The 20,745-nt window shown below is 42.9% G+C and overlaps 1 protein-coding gene across 1 annotated transcript in view; it reads left to right on the top strand.

Moving 5' to 3' along the window:
• LOC118966654 (scavenger receptor cysteine-rich type 1 protein M130-like) overlaps nt 1-20,745 on the top strand; it is a 36,165-nt gene that overhangs the window by 13,608 nt on the left and 1,812 nt on the right. Inside the window, exons 2-3 of the mRNA XM_036989388.1 lie at nt 14,841-15,143; nt 18,200-18,384. Of these exons, the coding sequence (XP_036845283.1) occupies nt 14,841-15,143; nt 18,200-18,384 (488 nt within the window). The remainder of the gene's footprint in view (nt 1-14,840; nt 15,144-18,199; nt 18,385-20,745) is intronic.

Below are 20,745 nucleotides of genomic sequence, written 5' to 3'. Positions count from 1 at the left end.
TTTATTATTTTGGTCAGGCCAGGGTGTGACATGGGTTATTTATGTGGTGTGTTTTGTCTTGGGGTTTTTGTAGGTTATGGGATTGTGGTATAGTAGAGTTGTCTAGGTAAGTCTATGGTTGCGTAGAGTGGTTCTCAATCAGAGGCAGGTGTTTGTCGTTGTCTCTGATTGGGAACCATATTTAGGCAGCCATATTCTTTGAGTGTTTCGTGGGTGATTGTTCTTGTCTCTGTGTTTGTTGTACCAGATAGTGCTGTTTTGGTTTTTCATGTTACGTTTAGTGGTTTTTGTATTGTTCGTCATTATCTTTATTAAAGATGTCTGAAGATAACCACGCTGCATTTTGCTCCTCCTCTCCTTCGACGGAAGAAAACCGTAACAGTAAAAATCCAATTAACTACACAAATCTTCATTGTAAAGGGCTTAACACTGTTTTTCATGCTTGTTCAGTTAACCATAAACTATTAATGAACATGCATCTGTGTAACGGTCGTTAAGACACTAACAGCTTACAGATGGTAGGCAATTAAGGTCACTGTTATGAAAACTTAGGACACTAAAGAGGCCTTTCTACTGACTCTGAAAAACACCAAAAGAAAGATGCCCAGGGTCCCTGCTCATCTGCGTGAACGTGCCTTAGGCATGCTGCAAGGAGGCATGACAACTGCAGATGTGGCTAGGGCAATAAATTGCAATGTCCGTACTGTGAGACGCCTAAGACAGCTCTACAGGGAGACAGGATGGACAGCTGATGATCCTCGCAGTGGCAGACCATGTGTAACAACATCTGCACAGGATTGGTACATCCAAACATCACACCTACGGGACAGGTGCAGGATGGCAACAGCAACTGCCCGATATACACCAGGAATGCACAATCCCTCCATCAGTGCTCAGACTGTCCGCAATAGGCTGAGAGAGGCTGGACTGAGGGCTTGTAGGCCTGTTGTCTGGTGAGGACCTGCGTTACATCACTGGCAACAACGTCACCTATGGGCACAAACCCACCGTCGCTGGACCAAACAGGACTGGCAAAAAGTGCTCTTCACTGATGAGTCGCCGTTTTGTCTCACCAGGGGTGAGGAAGGAATGAGCATTACACCGAGGCCTGTACTCTGGAGCGGGATCGATTGGAGGTGGAGGGTCCGTCATGGTCTGGGGCGGTGTGTCACAGCATCATCGGACTGAGCTTGTTGTCATTGCAGGCAATCTCAACACTGTGCATCACAGGGAAGACATCCTCCTCCCTCATGTGGTACCCTTCCTGCAGGCTCATCCTGACATGACCATCCAGTATGACAATGGCACCAGCCATACTGCTCGTTCTGTGTGTGATTTCCAGCAAGACAGGAATATCAGTGTTCTGCCATGGCCAACGAAGAGCCTGGATCTCAGTCCCATTTAGCACGTCTGGGACCTGTTGGATCGGAGGGTGAGGGCTAGGGCATGTCTGGGACCTGTTGGATAGGAGGGTGAGGGCTAGGGCACGTCTGGGACCTGTTGGATCGGAGGGTGAAGGCTAGGGCACGTCTGGGAACTGAAATGTCTGTTACTTTTGATTTTGACCCCCTCCCCTTTGTTCAGGGACACATTTTTCAATTTCTGTTAATCACATGTCTGTGGAACTTGTTCAGTTTATGTCTCAGTTGTTGAATCTTGCTATGTTCATACAAATATTTACACATGTTAAGTTTGCTGAAAATTAACGCAGTTGACAGTGAGAGGACATTTATTTTTTTGCTGAGTTTAGTTCTTACTGACAGACTGAGTTGGTAGAAGGAGACAGGGGAGGAGGGAGAGAGAGATGAGAGAGAGAGAGATAGGACTTATTGACAGACTGGGTTGGTAAAAGGAGACAGGGGAGGAGGGAGAGAGAGATGAGAGAGAGAGAGATAGAACTTACTGACAGACTGAGTTGGTAGAAGGAGACAGGGGAGGAGGGAGAGAGAGATGAGAGAGAGATAGGACTTATTGACAGACTGAGTTGGTAGAAGGAGACAGGGGAGGAGGGAGAGAGAGATGAGAGAGAGAGATAGGACTTATTGACAGACTGAGTTGGTAGAAGGAGACAGGGGAGGAGGGAGAGAGAGATATTACTTATTGACAGACTGAGTTGGTAGAATGAGACAGGGGAGGAGGGAGAGAGAGATGAGAGAGAGATATGACTTATTGACAGACTGAGTTGGTAAAAGGAGACAGGGGAGGAGGGAGAGAGAGATGAGAGCTAGATAGGACTTATTGACAGACTGGGTTGGTAGAAGGAGACAGGGGAGGAGGGAGAGAGAGACTGACATTTAAATCTACAATGTATTTGTATCACTGACTTCTCACCATTAATGTCATCATGACTAGTAACCTGTTCCTCTCTTGGCCCAGCCCAGCCTGACCCTGACATATAGCATCAGGCCTGTTGAGTTGACTTGGGTAACAGACCTCTAGCTTCTACACCACATCCCCCCTTCTCCTGCTCTAACATGAGACCTCATCAGTACTCATTTTGGTTGCTGGTACTGTTTATATTTAGGTGCTGGAACATTAAGTCAATATTCTAGAAGAGGTGAACTCAAGCAGTAGAAAGTTAGAGGTGATATTATAGGACACACTATGTGTAACTTTGCTGCTCTGCCAGCAGTTTCCTGTGGAGTTTTTCTAATGTCAGTGTTTCCTGTATGTAGGTGGGTTTAACTGATCTTATCTGTTTAGTTTGTCACGTCATAGAAGTAAGGAAGTAATGACATAGAAGTCATATAGCCTAGCAGTATTTCTCACTCTTCAGTCCTCTCTTCATGACAGTAGACTTGTTTCGCTCATTGGAGCCCCAGTTAGAGGCAGATATGATACCTGCAGTGGTACTGATGACCCTGTTGTGGAGCAGAGGTAGGATGCTCTTATACTGCTATACACTTGTGACAGTTGCTGAGATATGATTTAATATTGTAAGATATATTATAATTTGCAGGGTTAGTAAATTAACATGCAACTGGAAGCAGACAGTAAAAATGTGTCTCAAAGCAGGACAATGATGTGATCACCTGTAAATGTACTTTACTGTAGTCTAACTGTCCATCTGGGGACAAGCACTAATGTCAGTTAAGTTGTGATGGTGTCATGCATCTGACTGTTGTATATTCAGTGTGTCAATGATTGATTGTATCTGTCTCTATGTAAATTAATGAGAGTATATATTATGAATTATATATTATATTGGTATTATGTTAGAGTAGGAGAAGGGGGGGGTGTAGATGATAGAGGTCTATGAGTAGAGTCAAGATCAACAGGTTCACTATGTCAAGAAAAGAGAGAGAGAACATGCGCGAGAGAGAGAGAGAGAGAGAGAGATGAGCAGCGTGACAGGGAGGAGAGAGTAGTGGAGGGGAGGGGACAGAGAAGGGGAGGGGAGAGAGGTGGGGAGGGGAGAGAAAAGGGGAGTGGAGAGAGAAGGGAGGGTGGAGAAGTGCAGGGGAGATAGATTTTTGGAGGAGAGAGAATGATAGAGAAGGGGAGGGGAGAGAGGAGGGGAGGGGATATTTGTGGAGGAGAGAGAAATTGTCAAGGAAGGGCTCATGATTGCACACTGTGGTATTTTACCTAACAGATACGGGAGCTTGTCAATATTATATTTGTTTTCAAATTATTTTGGGGTCTTTGTAATCTGAGGGAAATATGTGTCTCTTATATCGTTGTACATTTGGCAGGAGGTTAGGAAGTACAACTCAGTATCCAACTCATTTTGTGGGCAGTGGGCACATAGCCTGTCTCCTCTCTGCCTACCTCTCTCAATAGCAAGGCTATACTCACTGAGTCTGTACATTGTCCATTTTTTTCTCCGTTTTCTATCAGTCACGGTGGTCAGATAGTTTGCCATCGTTTATCTATGTTTGGTTATAATTTGTTTGGGCCAGACTGTCTGAGTTCTGTCCTGAGGCTTTGTTGGGTTAGTAGTGGTTTGTGAACTAAGCTTCAGGACCAGCTGGATGAAGGGACTTTTCTCTATGTTCATCTCTTAGTATTTCAGTGCTGGTCTCTTGTTTTTATGTGGTTATAGACATTGAAGTCTTGTTTCTGGGTATTAATTAGTGATGGATATTAATTAGTGATGGATATGAATTAGTGATGGATATGAATTAGTGATGGATATTTATTAGTGATGGATATTAATTATTGATGGATATGAATTAGTGATGGATATTAATTAGTGATGGGTATTAATTAGTGATGGATATTAATTAGTGATGGATGTTAATTAGTAATGGATATGAATTAGTGATGGATATTTATTAGTGATGGATATTAATTATTGATGGATATGAATTAGTGATGGATATTAATTAGTGATGGATATTAATTAGTGATGGATATTAATTAGTGATGGATATTAATTATTGATGGATATTAATTAGTGATGGATATTAATTAGTGATGGATATTAATTAGTGATGGATATTAATTAGTGATTTCTCCATGCAGTATTTACAATCTTGATTGGTTAGTGGACCCCACAGTTTACCTCCATAAAGGGCAATTGGTTCTATTGTAGATTTTAATATTTTGTGTGAGGTTCTAATTGGTGTGTCAATTAGAACTTGTCTTTTGAACAAACGGTGCTCACAGTGGCAGACTGTCTGTTTAGGGCCAAATAGCATTTAAATTCACTTTGAGATTTTGTAGTTGTGTAGTTCTAGATACTGTGTGGTTTATTATATTTCTAGTCAGTAAATATTTAATAATTGTGTAGTTCTAGATACTGTGCGGTTTATTATATTTCCTAGTCAGTAAATATGTAATAATTGTGTAGTTCTAGATACTGTGTGGTTTATTATATTTCTAGTCTGTAAATATTTAATAATTGTGTAGTTCTAGAAACTGTGTGGTTTATTATATTTCCTAGTCAGTAAATATTTAATAATTGTGTAGTTCTAGATACTGTGTGGGTTTATTATATTGTTGCCCACAGCAGTGAATGAAAGAGAAACCAGCAGGAATTTTGCCTCCCTTGATAAATGTTTTATTGATTAATAGCCAATCAGCGTTGAGCTAAACTGAGTGAGCTCAGCTGTGAATCACATCACAAGCCAAACATCGTTTACAGAAAAAATCTTGAATGCATCTCATTGTGTTGTTGTCTAGCTAGCTAAAATAATCACTTTCCTAATTTAGCCATGGGTGGAGGGAGTTGGACTTGTTGTTTTTATTCTCTGTACTGGACAATGATTATAACAGAGATTCTGATCCAGCCACAAATTCAACCTGCAATGGAGCAGGTTGAGAGCTTCAAGTTCCTTGGTGTCCACATTACCAACAAACTAACATGGTCTAAGCACACCAAGACAGTTGTGAAGAGGGCACGACAAAACCTATTTCCCCTCAGGAGACTGAAAAGATTTGGCATGGGTCCTCAGATCCTCAAAAGGTTCTACAGCTGCACCATCGAGAGCATCCTGATGGGTTGCATCACTGCCTGGTATGGCAACTGCTCGGCCTTCGACCGCATGACACTATAGAGGGTAGTGCGTACGGCCCAGTACATCACTGGGGCCCAGCTCCCTGCCATCCAGGACCTCTATACCAGGCAGTGTCAGAGGAAAGCCCAGTACATCACTGGGGCCAAGCTTCCTGCCATCCAGGACCTCTATACCAGGCAGTGTCAGAGGAAAGCCCAGTACATCACTGGGGCCAAGCTTCCTGCCATCCAGGACCTCTATACCAGGCAGTGTCAGAGGAAAGCCCAGTACATCACTGGGGCCAAGCTTCCTGCCATCCAGGACCTCTATACCAGGCGGTGTCAGAGGAAGGCCCTAAAACATGTCAAATACCCCAGCCACCCCAGTCATAGACTGTTCTCTCTGCTACCGCACGACACGCAGTACCAGAGCACTAAGTCTAGGTTCAAGAGGCTTCTAAACAGCTTCTACCTCCATAAGAAGCCATAAGACTCCTGAACATCTAGTCAAATGGCTACCAAGACTATTTGCATTGCCCCCCCCCCCCCCCCTTACACCACTGCTACTCCCTGTTGTCATCTATGTGTGCATGGTCACTATAATAACTCTACCTACATGTCACTATAATAACTCTACCTACATGTGACTATAATAACTCTACCTACATGTCACTATAATAACTCTACCTACATGTCACTATAATAACTCTACCTACATGTGACTATAATAACTCTACCTACATGTGACTATAATAACTCTACCTACATGTGACTATAATAACTCTACCTACATGTCACTATAATAACTCTACCTACATGTGACTATAATAACTCTACCTACATGTGACTATAATAACTCTACCTACATGTGACTATAATAACTCTAACTACATGTGACTATAATAACTCTACCTACATGTGACTAATAACATTTGATTTGATTTGAAATTCATACGTTGTGGCCCTGGCCTGACAGGATGGAGGTTCAACATGTAGCTAGATGTAGTAGGTTAATGTTAACTAGCTGGCCTGAGAGGATGGAGGTTCAACATGTAGCTAGATGTAGTAGGTTAATGTTAATTAGCTGGCCTGACAGGATGGAGGTTCAACATGTAGCTAGATGTAGTAGGTTAATGTTAACTAGCTGGCCTGAGAGGATGGAAGTTCAACATGTAGCTAGATGTGGTAGGTTAATGTTAACTAGCTGGCCTGAGAGGATGGAGGTTCAACATGTAGCTAGATGTAGTAGGCTAATGTTAACTAGCTGGCCTAACAGGATGGAAGTTCAACATGTAGCTAGATGTAGTAGGCTAATGTTAACTAGCTGGCCTGAGAGGATGGAAGTTCAACATGTAGCTAGATGAAGTAGGCTAATGTTAACTAGCTGGCCTGAGAGGATGGAAGTTCAAAATGTAGCAAGATGTAGTAGGTTAATGTTAACTAGCTGGCCTGAGAGGATGGAGGTTCAACATGTACTGTAGCTAGATGTAGTAGGCTAATGTTAACTAGCTGGCCTGACAGGATGGAAGATCAACATGTAGCTAGATGTAGTAGGTTAATGTTAACTAGCTGGCCTGACAGGATGGAGGTTCAACATGTAGCTAGATGTAGTAGGTTAATGTTAACTAGCTGGCCTGACAGGATGGAAGTTCAACATGTAGCTAGATGTAGTAGGCTAATGTTAACTAGCTGGCCTGAGAGGATGGAAGTTCAACATGTAGCTAGATGTAGTAGGCTAATGTTAACTAGCTGGCCTGACAGGATGGAAGTTCAACATGTACTGTAGCTAGATGTAGTAGGCTAATGTTAACTAGCTGGCCTGAGAGGATGGAAGTTCAACATGTACTGTAGCTAGATGTAGTAGGCTAATGTTAACTAGCTGGCCTGAGAGGATGGAGGTTCAACATGTACTGTAGCTAGATGTAGTAGGCTAATGTTAACTAGCTGGCCTGAGAGGATGGAGGTTCAACATGTACTGTAGCTAGATGTAGTAGGCTAATGTTAACTAGCTGGCCTGACAGGATGGAAGTTCAACATGTACTGTAGCTAGATGTAGTAGGCTAATGTTAACTAGCTGGCCTGAGAGGATGGAGGTTCAACATGTAGCTAGATGTAGTAGGTTAATGTTAACTAGCTGGCCTGAGAGGATGGAAGTTCAACATGTAGCTAGATGTAGTAGGTTAATGTTAACTAGCTGGCCTGACAGGATGGAAGTTCAACATGTAGCTAAATGTAGTAGGTTAATGTTAACTAGCTGGCCTGACAGGATGGAAGTTCAACATGTAGCTAGATGTAGTAGGTTAATGTTAACTAGCTGGCCTGGCACATCGTTGCCCATGAGGAGTCAACATGTGTTTTCTACTCACTCACACACACACACACACACACACACACACACACACACACACACACACACACACACACACACACACACACACACACACACACACACACACACACACACACACACACACACACACACACACACACACACACACAATAGGAAAGGTATAACGATTGAGTTTACAGCCACATCATATTCAGAAACATGACCTTGCTTGACCTGCTGTAGGTCATGTATCTGTTTGTTACAGGTAATATGTTTTGTGGACTTCACTGGACAGATGTTGCTCTCTGGTTTTGTGATGAAACAAAGGTGTCTTCTTATAATCTCGGTTTTAGGCTTATAAATCACCAGTCTAGTACATAACTCAACTCTCTCCCTGACACCCACCAGTCTAGTACATAACTCAACTCTCTCCCTTGTTTATTCTCTATTTGATTAGGCCAGGGTGTGACTAGGGTGGGTACTCTAGTTTTTGTATATCTATGTTTCTATTTCTTTGTTGGTCTAGTATGGTTCCCAATCAGAGGCAGCTGTTTATCGTTGTCTCTGATTGGGGATCATACTTAGGCAGCCCTTTTTCCCACCTTAGATTGTGGGATCTTGTTTTTGTATAGTTGCTGTGTTAGCGCTACAAAACTTTACGTGTCGTTTATCTTTCTTGTTTTTTGGTGATCATTTAATAAATGTATGATGTACGCCTACCACGCTGCACCTTGGTCTAATCCATCTTTCAACGAACGTAACAGTAGGCCTATATTTATATTCACGCTGCACCTTGGTCTAATCCATCTTTCAACGAACGTAACAGTAGGCCTATATTTATATCCACGCTGCACCTTGGTCTAATCCATCTTTCAACGAACGTAACAGTAGGCCTATATTTATATCCACGCTGCACCTTGGTCTAATCCATCTTTCAACGAACGTAACAGTAGGCCTATATTTATATCCACGCTGCACCTTGGTCTAATCCATCTTTCAACGAACGTAACAGTAGGCCTATATTTATATCCACGCTGCACCTTGGTCTAATCCATCTTTCAACGAACGTAACAGTAGGCCTATATTTATATCCACGCTGCACCTTGGTCTAATCCATCTTTCAACGAACGTAACAGTAGGCCTATATTTATATCCACGCTGCACCTTGGTCTAATCCATCTTTCAACGAACGTAACAGTAGGCCTATATTTATATTCACGCTGCACCTTGTCCTATCCATCTTTCAACGAACGTAACAGTAGGCCTATATTTATATTCACGCTGCACCTTGTCCTATCCATCTTTCAACGAACGTAACAGTAGGCCTATATTTATATCCACGCTGCACCTTGTCCTATCCATCTTTCAACGAACGTAACAGTAGGCCTATATTTATATCCACGCTGCACCTTGTCCTATCCATCTTTCAACGAACGTAACAGTAGGCCTATATTTATATCCACGCTGCACCTTGTCCTATCCATCTTTCAACGAACGTAACAGTAGGCCTATATTTATATCCACGCTGCACCTTGGTCTAATCCATCTTTCAACGAACGTAACAGTAGGCCTATATTTATATCCACGCTGCACCTTGGTCTAATCCATCTTCCAACGAACGTAACAGTAGGCCTATATTTATATTCATGCTGCACCTTGGTCTAATCCATCTTTCAACAAACGTAACAGTAGGCCTATATTTATATTCACGCTGCACCTTGGTCTAATCCATCTTTCAACGAACGTAACAGTAGGCCTATATTTATATTCATGCTGCACCTTGGTCTAATCCATCTTTCAACAAACGTAACAGTAGGCCTATATTTATATTCACGCTGCACCTTGGTCTAATCCATCTTTCAACGAACGTAACAGTAGGCCTATATTTATATCCACGCTGCACCTTGGTCTAATCCATCTTTCAACGAACGTAACAGTAGGCCTATATTTATATTCACGCTGCACCTTGTCCTATCCATCTTTCAACGAACGTAACAGTAGGCCTATATTTATATTCACGCTGCACCTTGTCCTATCCATCTTTCAACAAACGTAACAGTAGGCCTATATTTATATCCACGCTGCACCTTGTCCTATCCATCTTTCAACGAACGTAACAGTAGGCCTATATTTATATCCACGCTGCACCTTGGTCTAATCCATCTTTCAACGAACGTAACAGTAGGCCTATATTTATATCCACGCTGCACCTTGGTCTAATCCATCTTTCAACGAACGTAACAGTAGGCCTATATTTATATCCACGCTGCACCTTGGTCTAATCCATCTTTCAATGAACGTAACAGTAGGCCTATATTTATATCCACGCTGCACCTTGGTCTAATCCATCTTCCAACGAACGTAACAGTAGGCCTATATTTATATCCACGCTGCACCTTGGTCTAATCCATCTTTCAACGAACGTAACAGTAGGCCTATATTTATATCCACGCTGCACCTTGGTCTAATCCATCTTTCAACGAACGTAACAGTAGGCCTATATTTATATCCACGCTGCACCTTGGTCTAATCCATCTTTCAACGAACGTAACAGTAGGCCTATATTTATATTCACGCTGCACCTTGGTCTAATCCATCTTTCAACGAACGTAACAGTAGGCCTATATTTATATCCACGCTGCACCTTGGTCTAATCCATCTTTCAACGAACGTAACAGTAGGCCTATATTCATATTCACGCTGCACCTTGGTCTAATCCATCTTTCAACGAACGTAACAGTAGGCCTATATTTATATTCACGCTGCACCTTGGTCTAATCCATCTTTCAACGAACGTAACTGTAGGCCTATATTGCTGTAGTGGTTCTGTGGTTTTCTGTGAAACAAAATGGTTCCTTGGTTCTGGTAAGTTAAAAGATAATCAGAAATACTATGAAACATCCCCAAGACAATAATGAAATTGACAAAATCATAAATGTTATGAAATAAAACTAAACTTGTTGATCAAGTGTAGCAATTTGAAATGCAATGACAGTAAATCAACATTGTAGATGATAAAAGATTTGAATTCAAGTTGAACATTTACTGGTTGTGATAAAGTGCATTCAGAAAGTATTCAGACATCTTGACTTTTAACACATTTTGATATTTTACAGCCTTATTCCAAAATTAATTATATTGTTTATTTCCCCCCTTAGTCTACACACTATACCCCATAATGACATCACTATACCCCATAATGACATCACTATATCCCATAATGACATCACTATACCCCATAATGACATCACTATATCCCATAATGACATCACTATATCTCATAATGACATCACAATACCCCATAATGACATCACTATACCCCATAATGACATCACAATACCCCATAATGACATCACTATATCCCATAATGACATCACTATACCCCATAATGACATCACAATACCCCATAATGACATCACTATACCCCATAATGACATCACTAAACCCCACAATGACATCACTATACCCAATAATGACATCACAATACCCCATAATGACATCACTAAACCCCATAATGACATCACAATACCCCATAATGACATTACAATACCTCATAATGACCTCACTATACCTCACTATACCCCATACTGACATCACTATACCCCATAATAGCAAACCAAAAACCAGTTTTTAGAAATGTTTGCAAATTTGTAAAAAAAATAAAAAATAAGCAACTGAAATATATTACATTATTCATGCCAGGTTTCCTCCAGATGTGACGCTTATCATTCAGGCCAAAGAATGTTGGTTTCTTCAGACCAGAGGATCTTGTTTCTCATGGTCTGAGAGTCTTTAGGTGCCTTGTGGCACCTTTTGGCAAACTCCAAGAGGGCGGTCATGTTCCTTTTACTGAGGAGTGGCTTCCGTCTGTCCATTCTACCATAACGGCCTGATTTGTGGAGTTCTGCAGAGATTGTTGTCCTTCTGGAAGGTTCTCTCATCTCCACAGAGGAACACTGGAGCTCTGTCAGGGTGACCATCGGGTTCTTGGTCACCTCCCTGACCAAGGCCCTTCTTCCCCGATTACTCAGTTTGGCCGGTCGACCAGCTCTAGCAAGAGTCTTGAAGGCAGAGTTACAAAGAAAAAGCCATATCTCAGACTGGCCAATAGAAATAAAAGATTAAGATGGGCAAAATAACACAGACACTGGACAGAGGAATTCTGCCTAGAAGGCCAGCATCCCGGAGTCGTCTCTTCACTGTTGACGTTGAGACTGGTGTTTTGCGGGTACTATTTAATGAAGCTGCCAGTTGAGGACTTGTGAGGCTTCTGTTTCTCTAACTAGGCACTCTAATGTACTTGTCCTCTTGCTCAGTTGTGCACTGAGGCCTCCCACTCCTCTTTCTGTTCTGGTTAGGGCCAATTTGCGCTGTTCTGTGAATGGAGTAGTACACAGCGTTGTACGAGATCTTCAGTTTCTTGACAATTTCTCACATGGAATAGCCTTCATTTCTCAGAACAAGAATAGTCTGATGAGTTTCAGAAGAAAGTTATTTGTTTCTTGCCATTTTGAGCCTGTAATCGAACGCACAAATGCTGATGCTCCAGACACCAACTAGTCTAAACAAGGACAGTTTTATTGCTTCTTTAATCAGAACAACAGTTTTCAGCTATGATAACATAATTGCAAAAGTATTTTCTAATGATCAATTAGCCTTTTAAAATGATAAACTTGGATTAGCTAACACAACGTGCCATTGGAACACAGGAGTGATGGTTGCTGATAATTGGCCTCTGTAGATATTCCATAAAAAATGTGTTGTTTCCATCTACAATAGTCATTTACAACATTTACAATCTCTACACTGTATTTCTGATCAAATTGATGTTATTTTAATGGACAACAAATGTGCTTTTCCTTCAAAAACAAGGACATTTCTAAGTGACACCAAACTGTTGAACGATAGTGTTTTTCTGTTTTTTATTTCTAATAAATTAGCAAAAGATTCTAAATACCTGTTTTTTCTGTGTCATTATGGGGTATTGTGATGTCATTATGGGGTATTGTGATGTAATTATGGGGTATTGTGATGTAATTATGGGGTATTGTGATGTCGTTATGGGGTAATGTGATGTAATTATGGGGTATTGTGATGTAATTATGGGGTATTGTGATGTCGTTATGGGGTAATGTGATGTAATTATGGGGTATTGTGATGTCATTATGGGGTATTGTGATGTAATTATGGGGTATTGTGATGTAATTATGGGGTATTGTGATGTAATTATGGGGTATTGTGATGTCGTTATGGGGTAATGTGATGTAATTATGGGGTATTGTGATGTAATTATGGGGTATTGTGATGTAATTATGGGGTATTGTGTGTAGATTGATGACGATTGTTTTTAAATTAATATTAGAATAAGGTTATAAAGTAACAAAATTTGAAAAGATAAGGGGTCTGAATACTTTCCTAATGCACCAATATGTACATGAAGGCAGGGTAAAGTGACTAGACATCAGGATAGATAATAATAAGGTATTTGAGGTAGATATGTACATGAAGGCAGGGTAAAGTGACTAGACATCAGGATAGATAATAATAATAAGGTATTTGAGGTAGATATGTACATGAAGGCAGGGTAAAGTGACTAGACATCAGGATAGATAATAATAAGGTAGGAGGGTAGGGGGAAGGAGAGTGGGACGAGAGGGGGAGAAGAGGGGAAGGACGGGAGGGGAGGAGGGTAGGAGGAAGGAGAGGGGGAGGAGAGGAAAGGAAGAGGAGAAGAAAGGAGAAGATTAGATAAAAGGAGAGGGGGAGAAGATGAGATGGGAAGGGGGAGAAGAGGGGAGGAGAAGAGGGGGAAGGAGAGGAGAGGGGGGGCTCAAAACAACTCATGACCTGCAAACATGATATGATTCATGTGTTAGTACTAAAAGCATATGAATATAGTATATTTATTATATATGTGGGTCTCTTAATGTTTGCTGTTTTATCACTCAGAAGAACATGGGCACAATGTAACCAAACACATGTGAAACCTCATAATAAGACTGTCTTCCGATCACATCATGAAAGGTCATGTTGATGTTCATTTTCTCTCTCTTTCTCCTCTGTCTCTCTCTTTCTCCTCAGATCTCCAGGCTCAAAGTGTCAGTCCACCAGGTAGGTAGAGTATAAATCTACAGTGATTATAGCAGTTCAATATTAGTCAACTTTATTATCCCACATGGAGAAATTCATGTGTCCATACAAACCATTCTAAACCCCAATAACAAGTAGTGTTTTATGGAACTACTAATACTTGTCAACCACAAAGCATTACTGCTGTTAGAATAACAGAATCACTGTCATCATCTGTCCTCACCACTGTGTTTTCCTCTCTGCTGTTTACAGCTGAACTCTCAGTCAGACTGGTGAATGGAACCACTTCCTGTTCTGGGACAGTGGAAGTCTTCTACAGAGGAGAGTGGTCAGGTCTTTGTTCTATGTGGTGGAGAATGAGGATACAGGTTAAGGTTTTGTGTAGAGAGCTGGACTGTGGGAATCCTGTAGCTGAATCTAGAGTTCTGGTTGAATATAGAAGAAGAGGAGTCACACTATATAGTTGTAGTGGACATGAGTCTTCTATTAGACAGTGTGGCATAGGAGGACCTGGTTACTGTTTTGGTGGATATTATCATCATGTGATCTGTTCAGGTAAGAGACTGGTCATATTGAGAGATTTATTTATACATTATACAATATTACCATGTATCATGTTTTATGTGTTTTATTTCATTTAAATAGAGGGAGAGATGTCAGATGTAGTTAAACATTATATTTGTGTTTGTCATATTGGTTTATGGGAGATGTTCATGGGCAGATCATTGTAGTTCAGATGGTACTGAAGTAAAGCTGCCTGATGGATGTCCAGCTGTTTATTTTCTATAAAGTGAAGTGAACTTATTCCTGTCTCCTGCCTGCATTATTCCCAACCCGATCCTGAGTGACTAAGAACCCATTTCTACCTCTTACAGTATCAAACATAGAAAACTACTATCTTTTATCCAACATATTGTGTTCAGTCCTCGACTGTGTCATCAATAAAACTGATTGAATGTTGAACCAACTCTTTTTCTCCAGAGTCTGTGCGGCTTGTGGATGGAGCTGGTCTCTGCTCTGGGAGAGTGGAGGTGAAGTCCAATCAGTCCTGGGCCTCAGTGTGTGAAGCTGACTTTGACCGGCAGGATGCAGAGGTAGTCTGTGGGGAGTTTGGCTGTGGGGCTCCTGCAGCTCTACAGGGGGGGCTCTATGGAGAAGGTGAGGGTCAGACCTGGGATAAAGAGTTCCAGTGTAAAGGCAATGAGTCCCTTCTCCTGGACTGTGACACCTCAGACAGAAAGAACACCTGCCTACCTGGTAATGCTGTTGGACTAACATGCTCAGGTAAGAAAGTGTGTCACTCAATCAACATTGTTTCTCACCTGGAGTGAAGAATATGAGAGACAATATAGGTGTGTTTTAGTGAGAAAATAGTAAGATTACTGTCTCTCTCTTTTCTTTTCTCAGAGCCTGATGATGTGAGGCTGGTGGGAGGAGTCAGTCGCTGTGCTGGTGGAGTGGAGTGGTACGACCAGGGAGAGTGGAGGACTGTGGGAACTGACGACAGGAACCAGAGGGATGTAGCTGCAGTAGTGTGTAGACAGCTGGGTTGTGGCTCCACTGTTTCAGTACCACCTGGAAACACCACTAGAGGGATTAGAGTTTTCTGTTCTGGGTCTGAGTCTGTACTGAAGGAGTGTAGAAAATCAGATGAACTCCTTCCTGGACTCACAGTGATCTGCTCAGGTAATAACAAGATACTATAATTATAGTCAACTGATTTCCTTCATTCACACATCTTCCTCTGCACCTCTCATGACAACTGTTTAGCTTTTAAATCTGCTTTGCAAAATACACTGCTCAAAAAAATAAAGGGAACACTTAAACAACACAATGTAACTCCAAGTCAATCACACTTCTGTGAAATCAAACTGTCCACTTAGGAAGCAACACTGATTGATAATAAATTTCACATGCTGTTGTGCAAATGGAATAGACAACAGGTGGAAATTATAGGCAATTAGCAAGACACCCCCAATAAAGGAGTGGTTCTGCAGGTGGTGACCACAGACCACTTCTCAGTTCCTATGCTTCCTGGCTGATGTTTTGGTCACTTTTGAATGCTGGCGGTGCTTTCACTCTAGTGGTAGCATGAGACGGAGTCTACAACCCACACAAGTGGCTCAGGTAGTGCAGCTCATCCAGGATGGCACATCAATGCGAGCTGTGGACCATATCACCTCCACCCTACCTGACACCCTAGACCCACTCCAATTTGCTTACCGCCCAAATAGGTCCACAGACGATGCAATCTCAACCACACTGCACACCGCCCTAACCCATCTGGACAAGAGGAATACCTATGTGAGAATGCTGTTCATTGACTACAGCTCGGCATTCAACACCATAGTACCCTCCAAGCTCGTCATCAAGCTCGAGACCCTGGGTCTCGACCCCGCCCTGTGCAACTGGGTACTGGACTTCCTGACGGGCCGCCCCCAGGTGGTGAGGGTAGGCAACAACATCTCCTCCCCGCTGATCCTCAACACTGGGGCCCCACAAGGGTGCGTTCTGAGCCCTCTCCTGTACTCCCTGTTCACCCACGACTGCGTGGCCACGCACGCCTCCAACTCAATCATCAAGTCTGCGGACGACACAACAGTGGTAGGCTTGATTACCAACAACGACGAGACGGCCTACAGGGAGGAGGTGAGGGCCCTCGGAGTGTGGTGTCAGGAAAATAACCTCACACTCAACGTCAACAAAACTAAGGAGATGATTGTGGACTTCAGGAAACAGCAGAGGGAACACCCCCCTATCCACATCGATGGAACAGTAGTGGAGAGGGTAGCAAGTTTTAAGTTCCTCGGCATACACATCACAGACAAACTGAATTGGTCCACTCACACAGACAGCATTGTGAAGAAGGCGCAGCAGCGCCTCTTCAACCTCAGGAGGCTGAAGAAATTTGGCTTGTCACCAAAAGCACTCACAAACTTCTACAGATGCACAATCGAGAGCATCCTGGCGGGCTGTATCACCGCCTGGTACGGCAACTGCTCCGCCCTCAACCGTAAGGCTCTCCAGAGGGTGGTGAGGTCTGCACAACGCATCACCGGGGGCAAACTACCTGCCCTCCAGGACACCTACACCACCCGATGTCACAGGAAGGCCATAAAGATCATCAAGGACATCAACCACCCGAGCCACTGCCTGTTCACCCCGCTATCATCCAGAAGGCGAGGTCAGTACAGGTGCATCAAAGCTGGGACCGAGAGACTGAAAAACAGCTTCTATCTCAAGGCCATCAGACTGTTAAACAGCCACCACTAACATTGAGTGGCTGCTGCAAACACACTGACTCTGACTCAACTCCAGCCACTTTAATAATGGGAATTGATGGGAAATGATGTAAATATATCACTAGCCACTTTAAACAATGCTACCTTATATAATGTTACTTACCCTACATTATTCATCTCATATGCATACGTATATACTGTACTCTATATCATCGACTGTATCCTTATGTAATACATGTATCACTAGCCACTTTAAACTATGCCACTTTGTTTACATACTCATCTCATTTGTACATACTGTACTCGATACCATCTACTGTATCTTGCCTATGCTGCTCTGTACCATCACTCATTCATATATCCTTATGTACATATTCTTTATCCCCTTACACTGTGTACAAGACAGTAGTTTTGGAATTGTTAGTTAGATTACTTGTTGGTTATTACTGCATTGTCGGAACTAGAAGCACAAGCATTTCGCTACACTCGCATTAACATCTGCTAACCATGTGTATGTGACAAATAAAATTTGATTTGATTTGATTTGATTTGGTAAGAAGGTTTGCTGTGTCTGTCAGCGTAGTGTCCAGAGCACGGAGGCGCTACCAGGAGACAGGCCAGTACATCAGGAGAGGTGGAGGAGGCCGTAGGAGGGCAACAACCCAGCAGCAGGACAGCTACCTCCGCCTTTGTGCAAGGAGGAGCAGGAGGAGCACTGCCATATTCCTGCAAAATGACCTCCAGCAGGCCACAAATGTGCATGTGTCTGCTCAAACGGTCAGAAACAGACTCCAGCATGACCGGTTTGGCGGTGGGTCAGTCATGGTGTGGGGTACTCACTACCACTGTCACATGTCATGTTATTGTCACATCTAAATGAGGAAAGTAGTTGAGGAGCTACATTTTCTTTTTCTCTCCTCTTGTTCCAGGTGTCCTGCTTAAGCCTGATATCAACATATGTTGTCTCAGTGACTGTAGGCCCACTACTCATGTTGCACTGTGAGGGAGGGTGGCTGGCACTGTTACATGCTGATGTTATTGTCATATCTATAGGAAACTAGTTGAAGAGGTTTATCTTGTTCTCTTTTATTGTTACAGATCTCCTGGTCCAGCCTGAAATCTTCCTGACTGACTCAATGGGAGGGGTCTCCAGGGGCCACCAGGGGGCCGAGATGTTCAGGGGCTACAACTTCACCATCACCTGCTCCACTCAGCCACAGTACCCAGGAGGCTCCTTCCTCCTCACGTTCACCGGCTCCAACAGAACCCAGATCCAGCAAGCTGTCAATCACTCTGCTGCCTTCCTCTTCCCTGCTGCAGATGACTCCCACCAAGGGAACTACAGCTGTGTTTATGACAATTATGTTTTCTCTCATAACTTCTCCTCTGAGAGTGAGCTCCTCTCCCTCGCCATCACAGGTAACTGAACATGAACCAGACTTATAACTTTGTCATTGACAGATTTCCCACAGATCTATGTGATGATGATCAGTCCCCTCATCAAAGGTGTTTCTGTTTGCAGCCTCTCCTCTGCCAGCCTTCATCATCAGACACTTTGTAGTGCTGCTGACCCTACTGACAGCCATCACCACCTCCTACCTGTACTACAAGGTAAAGACATTTACTCAGATGTTACAAGTCATTTAAACTAGAGGGAGAGGGTGAGGGGGGGAGTGAATGGAGATACTAGAGAGTAAATGTCTGACTGTTGGTGCTGTGTCTCCCTAGCCCACCAGGAGACAGAAGAGAGTGAACAGGGTGAGCAGCATGGATCTTTATGTCAATGCCATGGAGATGGTCTCTCTGAGCTCCAGAGCTGAAGCTGGACCGGGAGAGGAGAGAGCAGCCCAGGGGACGGAGTAGGAGTAGAATTAATCTGACCCTACATGCTGATTTTAGGTCAGTTTTGTGTTTTAAATCGAAGGTCAGCAGTGGACTGGTGTTTAAAATGTGGTGACAAACCTGAAGTGGTTCTAATTTTAATAACAAGTTCAGAATTAGTTTCTCTTTCTAGAACCTTGGAAGAAATCTAAAAGGAGTGACTGCAACCACCATTATTCATTTAGTTTGGTTTTTACCACCAGAAAAACATGGGGTTTTGGTAACATGGGGTTTTGGCAACATGGGGTTTTGGCAACATGGGGTTTTGGCAACATGGGGTTTTGGCAACATGGGGTTTTGGGTAACATGGGGTTCTGGTAACATGGGGGTTTGGTAACATGGGGGTTTGGTAACATGGGGTAACATGGGGTTCTGGGTAACATGGGGTAACATGGGGTTTTGGGTAACATGGGGTAACATGGGGTTTTGGGTAACATGGGGGTTTGGGTAACATGGGTTTTTGGTAACATGGGGGTTTGGGTAACATGGGGGTTTGGGTAACATGGGGTTTTGGGTAACATGGGGGTTTGGGTAACATGGGGTTTTGGGTAACATGGGGTTTTGGTAACATGGGGTTTGGGTAACATGGGGGTTTGGTAACATGGGGGTTTGGGTAACATGGGGTTTTGGGTAACATGGGGTAACATGGGGTTGTGGTAACATGGGGTTGTGGTAACATGGGGGTTTGGTAACATGGGGTAACATGGGGTTTTGGGTAACATGGGGTTTTGGTAACATGGGGTAACATGGGGTTTTGGTAACATGGGGTTTTGGTAACATGGGTTTTGGTAACATGGGGTTTTGGTAACATGGGTTTTGGTAACATGGGGGTAACATGGGGTTTTGGTAACATGGGGTAACATGGGGTTTTGGTAACATGGGGTAACATGGGTTTTGGTAACATGGGGTAACATGGGGTTTTGGTAACATGGGGTAACATGGGTTTTGGTAACATGGGGTAACATGGGTTTTGGTAACATGGGGTAACATGGGGTTTTGGTAACATGGGGTAACATGGGGTTCTGGGTAACATGGGGTAACATGGGGGTTTGGTAACATGGGGTTTTGGTAACATGGGGTTATGGTAACATGGGTTTTGGTAACATGGGGTAACATGGGTTTTGGTAACATGGGGTAACATGGGGTTTTGGTAACATGGGGTAACATGGGTTTTGGTAACATGGGGTAACATGGGTTTTGGTAACATGGGGTAACATGTGGTTCTGGGTAACATGGGGTAACATGGGTTTTGGTAACATGGGGTAACATGGGGTAACATGTGGTTCTGGGTAACATGGGGTAACATGGGTTTTGGTAACATGGGGTAACATGGGGTAACATGGGGTACAATGGGTTTGGATAACATGGGGTTTTGGTAACATGGGGTAACATGGGGTTTTGGGTAACATGGGGTAACATGGGGTAACATGGGGTTGGGGTAACATGGGGTTTGGGTAACATGGGGTTTGGGTAACATGGGGTAACATGGGTTTTGGTAACATGGGGTAACATGGGGTTTGGGTAACATGGGGTAACATGGGGTTCTGGCTAACATGGGTTTTGGTAACATGGTGGTTTTATTATTGATAGATAGTAGCTACATTTCATCTGTTTGTGTCCAGAATGTGTTGCTTTTTGCTTTTGTCTTTATGTCTTTATCGTGGTTTGTTGTTGGGGTTTGTTTTTATGATGTTGTTTACTTCATTTTGTTATTGATTATAAATGTTAGGATATTGGTTATGATGTAGATTATTGTTATGATG

This window comes from Oncorhynchus mykiss, chromosome 10, assembly GCF_013265735.2.
Source record: "Oncorhynchus mykiss isolate Arlee chromosome 10, USDA_OmykA_1.1, whole genome shotgun sequence".
In the NCBI taxonomy this organism is placed as follows: Eukaryota; Metazoa; Chordata; class Actinopteri; order Salmoniformes; family Salmonidae; genus Oncorhynchus; species Oncorhynchus mykiss.
Note: the sequence above shows the minus strand (reverse complement) of the source record. Positions and strands in the feature narration are given on the sequence as shown.